Source organism: Notothenia rossii (assembly GCF_949606895.1).
Source record: "Notothenia rossii genome assembly, chromosome: 7".
In the NCBI taxonomy this organism is placed as follows: Eukaryota; Metazoa; Chordata; class Actinopteri; order Perciformes; family Nototheniidae; genus Notothenia; species Notothenia rossii.
Window position 1 is genome coordinate 33252537 of NC_136905.1, and position 20679 is coordinate 33273215.

General features: G+C 39.1%; 1 protein-coding gene across 1 annotated transcript; it reads left to right on the plus strand.

Annotated features, from left to right (window-relative positions):
- The first annotated feature begins 27 nt into the window (after nucleotides 1-27).
- Nucleotides 28-20432, plus strand: LOC307012995 (lysosomal-associated transmembrane protein 4B-like). The gene is made up of 7 exons (XM_079640217.1): nucleotides 28-2946; nucleotides 3851-3962; nucleotides 7170-7243; nucleotides 7677-7799; nucleotides 8006-8104; nucleotides 12179-12271; nucleotides 16102-20432. The coding sequence occupies exons 1-7, from the start codon at nucleotides 2851-2853 to the stop codon at nucleotides 16180-16182; spliced, it is 678 nt and encodes a 225-aa protein (XP_079496343.1). The 5' UTR covers nucleotides 28-2850; the 3' UTR covers nucleotides 16183-20432.
- The last annotated feature ends 247 nt before the right edge of the window (nucleotides 20433-20679 follow it).

Genomic DNA, 20679 nt, shown 5'->3' on the forward strand with positions numbered 1-20679 from the left:
ACTATTTACTATTATCAGAAAATTAAACTAGCAATCAGTGCCTAACAAGGCAGTTGCCATGGATGATTTGTTTACACCCTCCTGGATCCATCTTTCCTTTTTTTTAAATATACAATCCCATTATCATTTTGTCATTTGTATTCCCTATGTTTTAATAGTAATACCTTGTATTCTGCAAAGGTCTTAAGACAGAGGATCTCATATGCTGTACACACTTTAAAGCCCCTAAGACACACGTTTGATATCAGGCTCGTGCACAGTTAGACATCAGAGGACACCTGCCCTTTTGCCCTCCTATTAGAAAAGTGCCCTTTTCAAATTTACATTTGTAATGTGTTTTTTTGTTTGCGTAACCCAGTTCTCAAAGGATAAATAAAACAGAAGTTCCTAAGCCAATCGAAACAGTTTCCGACACAGAAGTGACTTGGCCAATCAGAATGCAGGTCCCGCAGATCCTTTGGCGGGCTTACTGTCCCCTCTGGTCAGATGCAAGGTGACAGTTAAGGGAGAGACCTGTTGCAGTACAAATATACAGGTGCATCTCAATAAATTAGAATAGGGTGGAAAATGTAATTAATTTCAGTAATTCAATTCAAATGGTGAAACTAATCTATTATATAGATTAATTACACACAAAGTTAATTATTTCTAGCAATTAAAAGTTTTAAGCTTGATGATTATGAAATCAAAAAATTCAGAACCTCAGAAAATTAGAATATTACATAAGACCAATACAAAAACTGATTTTTAATACAGAAATATCGGCCTTCTAAAATGTATGTTCATGTTTCAGATCCAATTACTGTGTTGGGCCTGCTTGAATGACTGCATCCATTCGGCTGTGGCTCTGCTGAGCTGTGATGACTGCACAGGTTGCTTCAGTAGTGGCCTTCAGCTCGTCTACGTTGTTGGGTCTGGTCGGTCTCTCGTCTTCTTCTTGACAATATTCCATATATTCTCAATAGAGTTCAGCTCAGACGAGTTTTTTATAATCAAGCACAACAAATCCATGGTCATGGTAGGCTACTGTTGACAGTGTGGGCAGGTGCCAAGTCCTGTTTGAAAATTAAATCGCGTCTCCATATCATAGACGGTCTGAAAAAGTCACTGGAATTCTGCCATTAAGAAGTCGTGGACTTCTCAATCAATCAATCAATCAATCAATGTTTATTTATATAGCCCAATATCACAAATGTTACATTTGTCTCAGTGCATGTGTGTATAATAGGAAGATGAATCCACGAGCATATCCATCCAGGACTTATGATCCAGGACCACAGCCACGACTCAAGATCCAGGACTCGCGATCAATGACACAGGACCGCAGGATCATCCATGACTCCGGTTCCCGGCGTATATAGACACCAAAAAGAAAGAAATTTGGGGAAGCTGGGTTAATCGGAACATGAGAGTACACAGGTATAGACAGAGAGAAGGAAGAAGTAAGATGAAATACTAAAATACTTTAAAGACAGAATTTGGTCCGTACTGAACAATGTCAGAAGAAAAAGGTGAATGTATTTAGAATATATATTTGTTATTATTTAAAGGGAGTAGGCCTAAACCACGCCACGATTCCACTTGTCATTTCTAAATGTAAAGTATTAAAGTTAAGCTTCCTTTCTATAACTTTCTGGAAATGACGGGTTACATCATGGCATTTGATCCTATTAGTTTGTCCCAGTGTTTATCATCAGCAGGACTGATAACTGCATCAAGAGCCCAGAGTCACACAGGAAGCAGTTCAGCCTTCAAAATAAGAGCGTTGGGTCAAATATTTACTTGTGTGCATTGTATACAGAGTGTTAACTGTCTAAAGAACAAATAAGGCAACGACATGGCTTGAAGAAATTAAACATTGCTTTATGTTCATAATTTTGCGTTGCTTATTTTTTAATCAAGCACAAACGAGGCAAACTGTTTGTTCTTGTGAGGAACACAGGGGAGGTATAACATTATTTCTTCATTAAATCAACGTTTTCTTTTGATACATTCCTAGGCTGTATGGCAGAATAAAATAACCTACTATTTATTCCCATGGGGGAATAAGGGCATTGCTGATGACAATATTTTTTAGCATAAAAGACCAACGGTCTTGGTAGCAAACAAAAACTAGTAAAACACAGTTAAAATCAGTAAATTGGCATTTAAAATAACTGCAACACATAGGCTAGGATAGCTCGAGAAGCTGACACAGGGGAATGTTTGATATAGATGTTTGGAAGAGAGGAGGCATATACAGACTGTATATAACAACAAAGAGTATACATTAAAACAGTATTTTAATTTGATTTATGGTATAAAAAAAAAAAACAGAAGCCCTGGCATGACTAATGATGTGTTGAATCGGCAACTAGTTGTGTTAAAATGATGAAATGTGTAAATATTGCATGAAGCACAGGACAGTCTCTACGTTTGAAGTGACTCTTTTTGGCTGTGGTTACATGATCGCGTCGCAGACCATGCTGCTGGTTGAATTAAAAAAAAGGAAAGTAATACAAAAACTAATAATGGTACATCTTCTGAATTTATCAACTGCATTTTGATAATTAAGGAGAGAAAGAAAGGATATTTGCATAAAACATTGATCTACAACGTGTTTATTGTCTTCTTCGTATCCTACTTCGTAGGCTACATAGAAAATAGTTTTATTGTGAAATCGGAAGTCATATTTGCCTTGACGTTAGCTTGACTAACGTTTGTTAAGCCGCTCACGGTGAGGTCAGAAGCAGCCGGATCCCGTTCATCAACAGAGGACCGACCGGAGGCACAACGCGCGAGCTCCTTCCATTTTAAACACCGACATCGTTCGTTGGCGCTCGCGCAGTTGTTAGCACACGCGCAGACAACATGATGCTTTCCCCGTGGGACCGCTGGTTCTCCACCAGCTGCTGCCTGTGCTGCCATGTCCGCACTGGAACCATCATCCTGGGGGTCTGGTACATGGTGAGTCCCTCAGCTGTCACTTCTCCTGGAGCCCTGCAGAGACAGAGCAGGGAAAGTAGGAGCAGGAGCACATCAGACAGCCTTCATACCGTGTGCTGCATTTTATGATTATTATGAGGGAATTTAAGAAAGATTCAAACCTATATTATTCGTGTATTTTAGGAAAATTCATAAATTGTACTGCTTTTTTGCCCACTGCAAACTTTAAAGCATACCATTTTATTTTACTGTTAGCTAAGCTATTTGACTTATAGAGGCCTTTATTTGATGGTTCTTTATCTCTAAATGGGCATTATTCAGTGGGTTATTCATTGGTTTATGTTCCTCTCACATCAATGATGTATACACAATTTACCTAATTGAGATGACGAATATTTATAATTAGAAAAACTCATACTGTGGATATTTCAAAACATGAAAATATATGTGCAATCTTTTTTATATTCAATTCTCACTTGCGGCTATCTTCCTCTGTTTAACTGAATGACCAGGAGACTGTTAGCTAAACCAAACACCACTTGTGGAAAAATCCTCTCTCCGCCCCCTATGAATAAATTAGAAGTTGGCCTCTTCAGGTAGCAGATTTTGTGTGACCCCTATCGACGGCTGAGAATTTTCCATTACATTAATCTGATCAATAGGGATGTATGAGGCATCTGCATAATGAACTGCGTCGGCCAGACCAAAGCCAATGTATGTGCCTGGACTTAGAGCTTGACTGTACGTCATTTAACATGGCTACACTATCTCCACTAAGGATTTTGTTTTGTTTCCCTGCAGCTCATGAAAATGTTTATATTTTTACATTTCATGAGCACTTTCAGCTCCTCCATTTTGCATTCTTTCTGTATTTCCCTCCATTTGTTGACTTTTTATTCACCACTATGTCTTCTGTCCCTATAAGCTCATCAATGCCGTGGTGTTGCTCATCCTGCTCACAGCGCTCAGTGATCCTGAGCAGTACCACCTGACCAGTGCTGAGTTGGCTAATGACCTGGATGTCATGGATGATGCCAGTAAGTATCCCATAAAGCCAGTCTTTGCTTTAAAGTGAATGTTTAATCTCACAATACCACCATCAACTGAATACTATCGTTGTATTCCAATATCTTAACATTTATGTTTCATAAAATCTCAGATAAACAGTGTGTTTGCATTCTGTAAGAAAACTCCACTGACCTCTACAGCGTTTCTATTCTACCTGAAGCTTAATCTCCTATAATTGAGCGTGACGGATGACTTAATCTCTGCCTGCGGGGGAAAACCCCAATAGAGTTGTCAACTGACTAATAGAATGATTTATTGTGTGATTAAAGTGACCTCGCACATTAGCCTAGAAGATGGTCGGTCACCTAAATCCACAGACACGCCTAATGTCCATGTTTGGCGAGCATTTAGAAAGCCTTCTTAACAGCAGGTGTAAGTGGAACAGTCTGACAGACAGCAGCGTGATGGGTTGATTGTTATCACTGCTCCAAGGGATTAGGAGTCCTGTGGTCCTGTCCAAATATTCAGATTTGACAAACGTCAAGCTGTAGTGTGTCACGATCACAGGTACAGATCAGAACCCAATAGCACGACTCAGATACAACCAGTGTTTAGCAATGTTCAGTTTATTCAGGTCAGGGACTGGCAGGGTCAAAACCAGGGAATCCGTCAGACAGGCAACAAAAAACAGACAGGGAGCAGGCAGGAACTCGAGATCCGTATACAGGCAGGCAGGGATCAATAACCGGGCAGGACAAAAATCTAGGCTAGAGACCAACACTCACTGGAGAGCTTGGCGGAAACGACAAGACAATCTGGCAAAGGACAAGTGATAGTGAGGTGGTATAAATACTGTGGAGTGATGAGGGAATGAGTAACAGGTGAGGGGAAGGGGCCTCTGGAGGAAGGCGAGATCTGAAATGACAGGAGAGTTTAGATGAGCCACCAAACAAACAATAATAGAAGTGTCTAACTTGTGAAATAGTGACAGTTCTTACATTTAATTGTAGACCTTTTGCCACTCCAGTTGGAATTATGGTGCTAATTTAGCTGGAAAGTGATTCAGATAATCATCAAAATATGACACTTTTATATTGTTATTGATTATTGTCTTCATTAAACAAGAAACATGTATAAAAATGTATTAATCCAAGACATGATTTATGCTTATTTCCATCTGCAATTCCTGGTGCAGGTACACACGTCATACTAAAACCTATGACTAAAACAGACACTTAATACATTAAAAAGTCTATCACAGTAACAATTTCAAAACTCATTTTGGTTTTGCTATATTCAAACAGACAATACTAAATGTCAATACTTTATCCCAGATTATATTTTTGACCCTTTAACTTTTTCCTAAATTGCTCTTATACTGTTAGTATATACTTCTTTTTTTGACTCCATTCATCTTTGTTTATTTTGTGCTGCTGCAACAGCTGCATTTACAGGGCTCAAAAAGGTTAAAAGTTATTTCAGCAAAATACTGTATGTGTTTGATGCTGTACTTTTGTTGGCAGAGGCACTAGTCATTTGGAACAATGGTTCAAATACATAATTCAACATACATAATTCAATACGACATCAAAACATGCACAGCAGTAGGTTAGGACATAACGCTGCTCTGTGCTATGCTATTTCTGCTTTAATATATCATGCCGTTGTGTTGTTCATAGAATGTTTGACCATTTCACAAAAAATCTAACATAAAAAGAAAATATCTGTATGTTGAGGTAGATTACGGAAGCCCAGAGAGGGAAGTCATTTGTTGAATTTAAATTCCTTGGAAGTGGAAAAAAGTGTTCTAGTCTATTTCTGTCCATCTGTAAAAACAGGGAAAATAAGTAGACATATATGTTGTTGTAATATTAATTTGGGCCACAGTGGGCTGACGTGACCCATTTCCCCATGTCCTAAATCTACCAACAAACATAAACGTTTTGCTCAGGTTTTAATCTCTCCATGAATTCTAAATGCAAGGTGCAAATATTGTTTGTTAGCAAGCTACCATGCATTTAGAACCTGGGGAAGTGGTCTACTCACAAAATCCTCAAAATAAATCACCTGCCAAAACTTTTCCACACACTTGTTCAAAGGATGAAGAATAAGTGAGGGAAGGATTATTCTGACTGATTATTCAAACCTTTTTTCTGCTGTTCTTAAGTCATAGGCACAGATTTGTGATGTACTAGATCAGTTGTTCCCAACCTTTTTTCCCAAGAGACCCCCCAAATGACTCCTGTCGGAAGTTGCGCCCCCCCACACATAATGGGGGGGGCGCAACAGCGATAATTAAAGTTTAAAAGTCTCAAAATGCTAAAACTACTGTCACAAACTGGATGAATGTGAAGTATTTCCTTAAAGGAGGATGAAAGCGTAATTAAGGAGCACTATTGGAGTGACTTTGATGGTTATTGGACTCAAGATTAATTCATTTGGATGCCCGCTGTATGAATAAATTAAAGGATGGCGCAAGTGGAAACAATTCACAAAGGGATTAAACTGTTTAAAACACATGCTTGGTTTGGACACTTTACGCGCAGAAGAAACATTTCTATTAAAGAAAGAATTATACATTTCTGTCTTTTTATGCCTTTATTAGCTACTAACTTCACAACATTTAAAAAAAAAGAGTGGACAGCTAGCATGTCTCTTTCCAAAGTTAAAGTGGACACACAGCTCAGTTATTGCATGTTAAAACCATCTCTTTTTATAATCATGACATTTTCCATAAACAATTGAGATTATCTAGAGGTCTCTAATACTTTCTGCCCACTTTAAACATAGCTAAATTAGAGGCTGAGAAAATCGTTTTATATTGCCTTTCTATACACTTTCAAGCCCTTTTCAGAGAAAATGCTATTCATCCTTTAATTTTCAGTTTATTGTAAATGGGCATGGAATTAAACTCCCTATTTCTTCCACTACACCCTTATCACTGTGTTTTGGTTTTGCACGGCGCTATTCTTATTTCACAGAATTTTATGCAGGGTTGGTTTGAGGCTGGGTTGGCATGGAGCGAATGACAGAGTGGAGGTTAATATCATGTCTGGTTGACATAATGCAGCTTGTTGCTTATCTTCTTATTTGCATGTACAGCACTTTAGCTCGTTTTTAAGATGTGCTATATATAAATAAAACCTGATTTGATTTGTACATAATTTGTATTTCAGAGTTATGATGTTGTCATTGAATGTGCCTTGTGATTTTGACTCCCCCTCCCTCCGCTGCAGGCATGTGCATTGCCTCTGCGATCTCTGTGCTGATGATACTGATATGTGGGATGGCAGCATACGGGGCATACAAGGTAAACTGATGAGTCATTAGGATTTCAGTAACACCTTCTATGACACCAATGTAGATAAAGCATTACAACGTGCGGCGTAAGCTGATTTAATTCATTACAAGCTGGGTATACCACTATAAGTGGTCAAAATTTACTTCAACTACTTTTAATATATGAATGAATGCTTTTAACTCTAATAATAAAGTGCTATATGCCAATTATAACACATTAAGGTGTGTTAATATTGCATTATAAACATAGGTGTCATAGAAAGTGTTGTTGATGTTCTTCATAATACTATTTACAATGCTACTGGTTAAAATAAGGCTAAATGTAGTATGTTAAAATAATACAAATATTTTTATTTTAAACATAATGTAATCTCCCAGTTCTAGCTCTGATTGATGTCCACAATATCTAACTTAAATACCTAAAAGACATATCTCTGTTTCAGCTGCATCCTGCCTGGATCATCCCCTTTTTCTGTTACCAAATATTCGACTTTGCTCTGAACACCCTGGTGGCGATCAGCGTTGTGGTTTACCCCAACACGATACAGGATTACCTGCAGCAACTGGTACGAGACTTCAAGTTTTTTCCTCTTGAAAGTGAAGTCAGTGATGTTTAACAGCACAATATTGAACTTTATGGTTTAGAAAGGCTTTTGTAGGTTCTGAAATGTTCTCAGTTCAGTACTGATGGATGTACAGTTACAGATGCCTCTACTATCTAATGCTCCTTGCACCTCAAATAAGCGCTGTTTTTTTTCGGACTCCTTTGCAGCCTGATAACTTCCCTTACAAAGAGGAGATCGCTGCTCTCAGTAATATTTGCTTGGCCCTCATCGTGCTGATCTTCATCGGCTCTATTCTATTCTTCAAGGTAAGGTTTTCTTTCTCTCTAATTAATACTTCTTCATACACTTAAGAACACGTAGAGTCATTACAGACCTGCCAGGGTTGTATTTCACAACACATTTTCTTACAAGAGAAACTATGTCTATTTCAACCTTGACAGAGGCACCTGCTTTTAATGTAACTTTCTATATTGATATACCTGTATCTAGTGCTCACGTTTATTTTTAAAGTTTTGTATTTTTTTTTAATGCAAGACTTACCAGGAATACCACTGACACATGAATGACCTCCTCACAAAAACATTGTTACTCTAGGGATCCCTGACCTTTCATCTAGCGCCATCATCAAGTAAAATGTTCTACCTGACCTATATTTTGAGTTATGACAAATAACTGCTTAAGATGAATATAAGATGGTGAATGTATTACCGCATAAATAGTGACATGGTAGTGTTGTGATTGTGAGCATGTTAGTATGCTGACATTTGCATTTAGCTCAAAGCAATCACTTTGCTAACACTAACTGCAGAAGCTCCAGTAAATCTACCAGATATGTTATTTAAAGGGGACCTATCATGCAAAATGCACTTTTGTACGTCTTTTATACATGAATATGTGTCCCCGGTGTATTAGGGAACTCACCAAGTGTCAGAAAACACACCCTCTCTCTTTTCCAAATCTCTAAAAACGGATCTGATACAGACTGATTTGAAATATCTCTGACGTCAGTAACGAGGAGCTCCGCCGATATGGGCAACTCTCCACCTCTCAGGGGAATGAGAGGTTGCCGTGGCATGGCAACAGCATGGTAACAGCATGGTAACATGACGCTCGTGCCTCACCCCCCTCCTTTGCAGGGGGGCGTGGTCAGCTGCAGCTCATTTGCCACAGAATCAGCCCTTGCAAAAACAGGGCTGGAATAGAGCAAATAGAGCGAAATGAGGCATGGCTAAAATGCAGGATCTGTTTGGTATTTTGAAAAAAAAACTTCACAGACATGTTTTATATAGGTATGGCCCTACAATATATTATTCAAATATAGCATGATAGGTCCACTTTAAGTTATGATGCAGCTCTGCTAACAACCCACTGTATTATGTGAAATATAATGTTACATCTGAGACTATAGGACAAAAGGCTTATTTAAACGGCAGCTGTTTTGTTAGTGTCTCAGTCATTTTTAATACATTGAATTTAGCTGTTGCTTTTATCATAGTCAACTTTATTGTCAATCTTCTGAGTGTGAGATCGAAATGTTGTTTCTCACAATCCCGAGGAATACAGATTAAATATCTAAAAGAAATATACATACATACATACATACATACATACATATAGGCTATGTATATATACATATATACTCTCCTGTACACCCACTTATATATATATATATATATATATATATAAAAGTCAGTAAATAAACAAATAACATTCACTTGTAAACGGATAAAGATGAATATATTACATTAAATATATTTACAGTAGTGCAAATGATTGTCCATAGCAGTGTAGTTAAAGTGTCTGGTTAAAGAAAAAAAAAGAGATGTATAAATCCAAAGTGACATGCAATAAGTGCAATAAACCATAAGATACAAACTCAGAATAACAAGAAACAAGGAGGGTATGTTCGCTTGAAAGTCCTGGTGCACTAGTTCCAAACGAGCTAAAACCCTAACATTTTTTTTTTTTATTCAATGGACAAGGTGACCATTTCTGACAGAAGGAATTTGCTTTGCACAGTGAGCGTCATTATCACACTTTCATTCGCAGTGGACTGAGAGCTAAATTGAGTTCTCTGTCGCTGGAAATATCTCTGCAGATTCCTTGGGGGCATCTGAAATAACTTAGCCATCAGAGCATTAGGTGGCTTCTAATCGGGTTATCAAACACGTTCGAGAGCTCAGTCTGGCTTTGGTTTGTGATGGATTTACCAGATGGTGCTGTGTTTGTCCGGGGAATTCCAGTAGAAAGTGTCCTGCTGAGAGACAAATTATTTCTGGATGACAGGGAACAATTTATAGTTGTTTCTGCTACATGTACAGCTCTATGATAGAACCTGAAAACGGTGTCAGAATGCAATGGGATGATTGGATTATTAGCTGTATTTTATGTGAGTTATCTTCAAGAGGCGCTTTCACACCGCAGTACTTTTCCCACTTTAGTTCCGATATAGTTCCGAAATGTCGCGTTGACACCAAAAAGAGCCGGAACAAAAATTAGTTAATGAGAACCTTTTTACCCCCTTTCCCGTCCCTGCTAGAGAGCAGGGACTCTCATGCGGCTCTCTTGTGAGAAAAGAGCTATATTTCTGATTGGCTGGGCGGATTGCAAACCACGCCCCGTAAAACTCAAAAGAAGTGTTGTGAAGCCACCATTTTATTATCCTTGCATTAGCATTATTAGCATTAGCATTATCCCAGCGCAGAAACGCAGAGAGACTAATTTATGGCAACACAAAATAAAACATGGGAGCTGAGGAGATGAGGAGGTCGGCGTTCTGGCGATTTACTCGGAAGGCTTCAGTAGAAGCTGCTGGGACTCCCAGCAGCTTCTACTGAAGCCAGTCATGGATGTATAATAAACCAGTCCCCAACTCCGGGGATTTCTGGCCGGGGATTTTGGGCGGCAGTTTATGCCGTGAAGTTGTTTGCGGCCTGCCAGTAAATCCAAAACAGAAGAAGTGACGTCAGCGGCTTCATTTGCCTAATCCACCCCCAGGGATTTATTCCGGTGTGAACGCGATCTGTATTTAGTTCATCAGAACTAAAGAGTTCTGATGAAATAAATTCTCATGAACCTTTGTGGGAAAAGTACTGCGGTGTGAAAGCGCCTTTTAAGATTCATGAGAATTTAGAACTCTTTAGTTCTGATGAACTAAATACAGATCGCGTTCACACCGGAATAAATCCCTGGGGGTGGATTAGGCAAATTAAACCGCTGACGGCACTTCTTCTTCTTCTGCTTTGGGTTTACTGGCAGGCCGCAAACAACTCCACGGCGTATACTGCCGCCCAAAATCCCCGGCCGGAAGTCCCCGGAGTTGGGGACTGAAGCCTTCCGAGTAAATCGCCAGAACGCCGATACCTCCTCATCTCCACCGCTCCCATGTTTTATTTTGTGTTGCCATAAATTAGTCTCTCTGTGTTTCTGCGCTGGGCTAATGCTAATGCTAATGCGAGGATAATAAAACGGTGGCTTCACAATTTTTTTTTTGAGTTTTACGGGGCCTGGTTTGCAATCCGCCCAGCCAATCAGAAATATAGCTCTTTCTCACAAGAGAGCCGCACGAAAGTCCCTGCTCTCTAGCAGGGACGGAAAAGGGGGTAAAAATGTTCTCATTAACGAATTTTAGTTCCGGCTCTTTTTTGTGTGAACGCGACATTTCAGAACTATATCGGAACTAAAGTGGGAAAAGTACTCCGGTGTGAACGCGGCTAATGTTGGTGTGAGTTTATTTGAAAAACATACTTTTATCACATGCTACATATTGTGTATGTTATTAAAGGGGCCATATGAGAACAGCAATGTTACACTTACACTACAGATAACCTAATTAAATGACATGGAGAGGAAATGATTAACTATACTCTAAGGCTGTACTTAAGTTAGCATGGCGTTGAGCTAAATGCTCCTATTAGCATGTTAACAGTTGAAAAATAAGTTATAATCTTTACCACTTTCTCGATCTTATGTAGCATTGTAATATTAGCTAATTAGCTGAAAAATACAGCTGAGGCTGATGGGATTGTCATTATATTTTGTGGGTATTTAGCATACTGTATACAGTTGTTATTGAGTCACAAACCATGTATTTGACACATTTGTTTTTTGGTGCTGCAAAGTTATGTAATCACGAAATTCTTAACAATGTATTCTAGGAGGGACATGTTTCTATGAAGTTGTTTGGCAATCCAGAAAATATTTGCTAAATTGGTGGATAGTCTAACATTGTCCTCCATAGGTCCATGTCTCTAACATGGCTAACATCGAGTCGTGCGTTTGCATGTATTTATCACCCCTACCATAAATAGCAAAATTGGTGTTGCTAAGTAATCCCTAATTTTTGGATTAACCTGTGATTTTTTTCTATCCAACATTAGGCCTACCTGATAGCATGTGTGTGGAACTGCTACAGATATGTGAACGGCCGGGGTTCGGAAGTCCTCCTCTATGTCACGACCAATGACACCACGGTAAGTCACCTCCAATGATCAGCATTGTACCATAAGACCCAAATCACCATGTGGACTTCATAGTTTAAAATCAAGGTTGAAAAGATAAGATAGAAAAGCGCTATATACATTGAATGTATTATTATTAAAGCTAAGGATATCCTATATTTCTATAATTTCCTACAAATCCTGGGAGAAAACCAAATCCAACATTGTGTTGGTCCGTCTCTCAATATTTTGTTGGTTCCCCTGCCTATCTGTTGCTCTGGCTTCGAGCCCATTGGTTTTTGGCGGGCAGCAAGATTGTGTAAATGGGATTTACTCAAAATAAATATCATTCACATTCATGGCACTGAGGGAACATGTCCTTGAGAGCAACAGTGTAATGATTTTAAGTAAAATGTTGAACAATGATGGAGCTCTAAGGCACAGAACACTACATATATCAGGCTTCGGTAACACAGGCTACACTTGGTGTAGCATCACATTTTATTAGTTAGTTATTAGTTTATTCGTTTTTTGAAAATAGAATTTCACCAGACTCAGTATAAAGTTGACTTAGCTGTTCAGTTTTCTTAGAGCTCGCACTGCAATAGAGAAAAGATTTCTACAAACTTATTTTCCCTGACAAACCACCAATGTGAATGTTAACTACTTTTTCTAATGAGCTGTTGAATAGAGACATATAATACTACAGACATTCCTCTCATGCAGCCACACTTTTGACAGAGTTAACTGTGAGAGACTTATTTCCCTGACAGATGAAAAGTCAGCACATTATTAATAAAATCAGAGTTGAAAAGGAGCAAAACAAAATTCCCTGTGCTAGTCCATTAAACTATCCTTTATGTCTATGAATGTCATTTTGATAATCAACATAAAACAATATCTGATCTCGATTTTCTTTCACTTACAAAGGCAATAAAATACCCTTTGAGAAAATAATTACATCCATTTCTAAGTCAAGTTTTCATCTTATTTGTAAGATTCCTCCGCTCAGGCCAACTTAAAATAGCAACTGTAAAGTCATCATGTTGGTGGAGGAGGGAAATATGAACATAGGCTATCATAGCAGGCAGTATTACACCAGCTCACATAGATGGATGGACAGACTTGGACCGAGACATGAAGCTCCATCCTGGCATCCTGGCAGAGGCACATTGTAGCACAGTAAAAGGGAGCTTTGTCTGGCTCTCCTGTTGCTCAGGCCTGGCCCCCTTGACCACTGTCACCCTGCTGCCCACACACTTATTATACCTCCATGCTTTGACAGAAGGGAGAAAAACAAGTGGGCTGTAGAAATATGAATGACCTTTTTCTGCAATTGTGAAATGCCCGTTTTCTGCACAAACACAAAAGGAGCTGTCATTATCCGGCTCTATTTCCAGCTTGCAGTATGTTGAGTTTCATAAGTATTTTGAGAAACCTGTTCTCCTCAGTCTGCAGCTTAAGACTCCTCTGAGTAAAAAACCTTTTATACACTGAAAGTCTTTATTTCATGTTTAAAGAAACAAGAAACAGCATTACCCTGTAAAGAAGGGAACAGGAAGCTTCTTTCTTAGCGACTGACCTGCAAACATAGAACAGTCTTACAGAAACACAGTCAGGTGCTTTATTTGAAAATAAATGAGTTACAATAAGTAACCCTTTCAATGGCTCATAGAACAAACCACCATTTGTCTTTATGAGGTTGATTTGAGTGATAACCCAACTTGCTAAGCCCCGCTTCCTAAAATTACATTTGCTAGGCCGGAACAAATCTGGGAAACAGTTGCAGATTAGCATTTAAAAGTCTTTAAAAATCAGGTCTTTCATTTCACAGAGTTTTCAAATTTCTAACCAATGACCATAAGTTACTGTTCTTGCTAGCAGGTTTTATTAGCTGTAACTTGTTAGCTAGCTAGAAGAGGCTAATGCTAATGCCAAAACTTCATGAGTTGGTTAACCATAAACTCTGTGTCCAACATATTGGCTGGACGATGGGGATGCTGCCACCGATTATGCAAGAAATTGTACTTAACTACATGAATTATTATGACTGTGGCTCAAATCGTTCACTTAGCTCACTGTCATTAACTTGCTGCTAACAACATTACAGAGCATCCTTTCTAGTAGCATAAATAAAGCAGACATGTCTTTCTTTGGTTTTCAGAGCATCTGCTTTAAATAATATATAGTAATATTTAATATGAATCTGATATTACAAATGTGCAACAATAAACTGTTACAATAAAAGCATTTATTATAATTAGTTAACACTTGATTAGCATTACAATGTTTCTAATAACTAAAATCAATCATTAAAGTTGCCAAAGTTGACTTAAAGGTGACCTATCATGCAAAATGCACTTTTGTACATCTTTTATACATGAATATGTGTCCCCGGTGTTCCAGGGAACTCACCAAGTGTCAGAAAACACAACCCTCTCTATTTTCCTCCATACCCAAATCTCTTCAAAAGGGGCCGCAACGGATCTGATACAGACTGATCCAGATTTGAACACTTCTGTGAGGTCACAGAAGTGGCGCTACGGCTATTGGGCCAACTCCACCAATCAAGAGGAGACAGCCACGGACATTGCCGTTCGAAAACGCTGGAGACGCTGTAGTACATATGCCAGGCCTGTAGATGGTGCTGTTCTCACAGAATCAGCCCATGCAGAGACAGTGTTAAATTGAGCGAAATGAGGAATGGCTAAAATGCATGATCTGTTTGGTATTTTGAAAAATAAAAAGTATAAATATGCCATATATAGGTATGGTCCTACACTATATTATTCAAATATAGGATGATAGGTCCACTTTAACTATAAATGTACCATTTCTAATGATGGTTATTATAATGTTTCTACATCTAGTGAATTTTAGAAGAAACATTATTTATGAGGCCGCTCTACTTGCATTTTTTATTTCCTTACATCAGTGCAAGAAGTCTCACTCCGAGGCCAACAAAAGCCAATAATAAGAGTCCAGCTTCTCATCTATCATGTTCAGAGAATATGTCCTAATTATTTCCATCAAAGGGCACCACAGTTCAAGGAGGCATTGATCTGTGTAGGAGGATGTAGTCACTAGTAGAGGCTGTTAAAGGTTATCGATTACCTGATGTCCAGATCATCCTTAAGCCTCATTGTTTCAAACATGGGAGACACGGGTCACACACATGCTGTTGTTGTGTATGAAGGCAAACAAACCATTGAGAAAGCTAATATTTCTGTTAGCCATATTGTAAACAGCAAAACTAGACAGTGGAGTAAAATGAGTAAAAGGCACACTCTCTCAGTGGATTGCCTGAGAGGATGCAAATCTGACTTTGAGTGAATTAAAGGTTTTAAGGTGAATATAGTAAAAATCATAACTAAGTGGGGCGTTGTGGACAGTTAAAAAGCAAAAGAACTTAACTTGAACTATAAATTCATTCTAAAAAAAGTTCCTGAATATTTTCCGTTGGGACCCTTAAACCAATTAATTTCAAGATTATTATAAAAAATGTAATGTACTGAAGTTGCTTATACAATAATAATAATAATAATATTAATAATACTAATTGTTGTTTTAAATTTCAAAGCGCTTCCTGTCCATCAGATTTTCTGTTGTGCAAAGAGAAATGCCTTATATTGTAGGCTACTCTACTTGTACACTTGAATTGATCCAAAGTTTTGTTAAACTGTTGAATTCTTCTATTTTAATTTTCATGAGTGCTGGTTTATTTTTAGGCAACTTGATAACAACCGGCACAAACTGAATACTCGTCATTGTGCAATAGTAACTATAATGACTATTAGTGCACCTGCTCCATTGCAACCCCAAGTGATAAAATAACCATCTCTTTTTCTCTCCCCTTTCCCCAGGTGCTGCTTCCTCCGTATGATGACAGCGTCAGCATCCCTATAAAGCAGGCGCCCCCCCCCTACACCACCGCTACAGCATGAACCCCCCCCAGCACCCCGCTGACTGGACCTGCTGTTAACAAACCTCAGCAGGATGAATGCACCACACTGCCTCTCCAGTGAACATCCATTGATATATACAGTGGGGCAAAAAAGTATTTAGTCAGCCACCAATTGTGCAAGTTCTCCCTCTTAAAAAGATGAGGTCTGTAATTTTCATCCTAGGTATACCTCAACTATGAGAGACAAAATGAGAAAAAAAAATCCATAAAATCACATTGTCTAATTTTTTAAGAATTTATTTGCAAATGATGGTGGAAAATAAGTATTTGGTCAATAACAAAAGTTCATCTCGATACTTTGTTATATACCCTTTGTTGGCAATGACAGAGGTCAAACGTTTTCTGTAAGTCTTCACAAGGTTTTCACACACTGTTGCTGGTATTTTGGCCCATTCCTCCATGCAGATCTCCTCTAGAGCAGTGATGTTTTGGGCCTGTCGCTGGGCAACACGGACTTTCAACTCCCTCCAAAGATTTTTTGTGGGGTTGAGATCTGGAGACTGGCTAGGCCACTCCAGGACCTTGAAATGCTTCTTACGAAGCCACTCCTTCGTTGCCCGGGCGGTGTGTTTGGGATCATTGTCATGCTGAAAGACCCAGCCACGCTTGATCTTCAATGCCCTTGCTGATGGAAGGAGGTTGTCACTCAAAATCTCACGATACATGGCCCCATTCCCTCTTTCCTTTACACGGATCAGTCTTCCTGGTCCCTTTGCAGAAAAACAGCCCCAAAGCATGATGTTTCCACCCCCATGTTTCACAGTAGGTATGGTGTTCTTTGGATGCAACTCAGCATCCTTTCTCCTCCAAACACATCTAGTTGAGATTTTACCAAAAAGTTCTATTTTGGTTTTATCTGACCATATGACATTCTCCCAATCCTCTTCTGGATCATCTAAATGCTCTCTAGCAAACTTCAGACGGGCCTGGACATGTACTGGCTTAAGCAGGGGGACACGTCTGGCACTGCAGGATTTGAGTCCCTGGCGGCGTAGTGTGTTACTGATGGTAGCCTTTGTTACTTTGGTCCCAGCTCTCTGCAGGTCATTGACTAGGTCCCCCCGTTTGGTTCTGGGATTTTTGCTCACCGTTCTTGTGATCATTTTGACCCCACGGGGTGAGATCTTGCGTGGAGCCCCAGATCGAGGGAGATTATCAGTGGTCTTGTATGTCTTCCATTTTCTAATAATTGCTCCCACAATTGATTTATTCACACCAAGCTGCTTACCTATTGCAGATTCAGTCTTCCCAGCCTGGTGCAGGTCTACAATTTAGTTTCTGGTGTCCTTTGACAGCTCTTTGGTCTTGGCCATAGTGGAGTTTGGAGTGTGACTGTTTGAGGTTGTGGACATGTGTCTTTTATACTGATAACGAGTTCAAACAGGTGCCATTAATACAGTTAACAAGTGGAGGACAGAGGAGGCTCTTAAAGAAGAAGTTACAGGTCTGTGAGAGCCAGAAATCTTGTTTGTTTGTAGGTGACCAAATACTTATTTTCCATCATAATTTGCAAATAAATTCTTTAAAAATCAGACAATGTGATTTCCTGGATTCTTTCCCCCCATTTTGTCTCTCATAGTTGAGGTATACCTAGGATGAAAATTACAGGCCTCTCATCTTTTTAAGTGGGAGAACTTGCACAATTGGTGGCTGACTAAATCATTTTTTGCCCCACTGTATAGCTACACAAACATTACAATGCACCCATGCATGCACTGACACTCATCTCACACACACATGCACACACTTCTACCACCACCGTGACCTCTCACCCCTCCCTGTTATTTATTATTGACCTTATAGTCTTACTGTATCTCTTCTATGCGTCTTTTTTTGTTTCTTTAATTCAAGATATGATGTGCATTTTCATGCATTTGAACCTGGGTGCAATAAGGCACTAGAAAGCAAGATAGATTATACAGGACTGTCTCAGAAAATTAGAATATTGTGATAAAGTTCTTTATTTTCTGTAATGCAATTTAAAAAAAACAAAAATGTCATACATTCTGGATTCATTACAAATCAACTGAAATATTGCAAGCCTTTTATTATTTTAATATTGCTGATCATGGCATACAGCTTAAGAAAACTCAAATATCCTATCTCTAAATATTAGAATATCATGAAAAAGTATACTAGTAGGGTGTTCAACGAATCACTTGAATCGTCTAATTAACTCGAAACACCTGCAAGGGTTTCCTGAGCCTTGAAAAACACTCAGCTTGGTTCAGTAAACTAAATCACAAGTATGGGGAAGACTGCTGATCTGACTGCTGTCCAGAGGACCTTCATTGACACCCTCCATCAGGAGGGTAAGACACAAAAAGAAATTTCTCAAAGAGCAAGCTGTTCACAGAGTGCAGTTTCAAAGCACATCCACAAAAAGTCTGTTGGAAGGGGGAAATGTGGCAGGAAACGCTGCACAACCAAGAGAGATGACCGCAGCCTTAACAGCATTGTGAAGAAGAGTCGCTTCCAGAATTTGGGGGAGCTTCAAAGACAGTGGACTGAAGCTGGAGTCCAGGTATCAAAAGTCACTGTTCACAGACGTGTCCGGGAAATGGGCTACAATAGCCGTATTCCCATGGTCAAGCCACTTCTGAACTCAAGACAACGGAAGAGGCGTCTGACTTGGGCTAAGGAAAAGAAGCACTGGACAGTTGCACAGTGGTCCAAAGTCCTCTTTTCAGACGAAAGCAAGTTTTGTATTTCATTTGGAAGTCAAGGCGCCAGAGTCTGGAGAAAGGCTGGAGAGGAGCAAAATCCAAGTTGCTTGAAATCCAGTGTGAAGTTCCCACAGTCAGCGATGGTTTGGGGAGCCATGTCAGCTGCTGGTGTTGGTCCACTGTGTTTCATCAAGCCCAGAGTAAATGCAGCTGTGTACCAAGAGATTTTAGAGCACTACATGCTTCCGTCTGCTGAAAAGCTCTTTGGAGATGAGGAATTCATTTTCCAGCATGATCTGGCACCTGCCCACAGTGCCAAAACCACCAGTAACTGGTGTACTGACCATGGCATTACTGTCCTCGATTGGCCTGCAAATTCCCCTGACCTGAACCCCATAGAGAATATGTGGGGTATTGTGAAGAAGAAGCTGAAAGACACCAGACCCAACAATGCTAATGAGCTAAAGGCCGCTATTGAAGCATCCTGGGCATCCATAACACCTCAGCAATGCCACAGGCTGATTGCCTCCATGCCACGCCGCATTGATGCAGTAATCCGTGCAAAAGGATTCCCAACCAAGTACTGAGTGCATTAATGGACATTTTCAAATGTTTGATTGTGTTTTGCTGTTATAAATCTTTTTTTTTACTTGGTCTGAGGAACTATTCTAATTTTTTGAGATAGGATTTTGGAGTTTTCTTAAGCTGTATGCCATAATCAGCAATATTAAAATAATAAAAGGCTTGCAATATTTCAGTTGATTTGTAATGAATCCAGAATGTATGACATTTTTGTTTTTTTAATTGCATTACAGAAAATAAAGAACTTTATCACAATATTCTAATTTTCTGAGACAGTCCTGTATATATTTGTATTATTTATTTATGCTGTGTGTGTATACCTGTGATTGTATTTAATGTGTCCTGCCTTTGATAGTCATGTCTAAGCACAATATGCGTAATAATTTTTGGCCAGTTATTATGAGTGAACTGTGTTTTTGTGTCGTCTCTGCTCACGATCAGGGTTGGATTGCCTTTATTCATAACTTTCTCTCTAATGGGGTGCCCTCTATAGATCCATGTGTGAAGCGTCACCTTGACTGGAAGTTTTCCCAAAGAAAAGCATCTGCCTGTATTCTGACATGATCAAAGGGCAACCTAGAGTATATCGAACATATCACCTTCTTTTATCGTTTCATTCAACTACAAACACAAATGTCTTGTGTTATAAAAACCCAGAGTGTTGTGCTTCGTCACTTATAAATGTAACTGTGTTTCTACGGATTCTATGTGTCTATTTTGACAGCACTGGTCTGGAATCAGTTTGCTCTTTAAAGTCGCTATGAATGAGTTTCTTGACGGCCCTTGGTGAAATGACTTTAGATCGGGCCCCTCTGTGTCCAGGGGCTCAGAATGAACGGGCCCTGGTTGCGTTTTTCTTTTTTTAAATGAAGCCGACAGGAGCTTCTTGACTCGGCGAGCTGCTTCCTGGACAAAACGTTGCGGCTGGATGAAAAATAAAGATGTGATGTGTATTTGTCTATTAAAATCAAATTTCACTGCAGATGATTGGGCTTTTTTTTGTTCTGAAGTACTCCTAATAATTCAAAAAGCTACTCAGGACAATGTTTCTGAGGAGATGGACTTATGATCACTATACTTAAACCAGGTCTGTCCATAAACTGCTGCTTGAATGTACTACACTTTAGTATCTCATTTCTATTGTATTTTATTCTTCTACTTCACTATGATTCAGAGGCAAATATTTGACTATTTACTCCCTTTTTATTTGATGACTAGTTTTTCTGAAG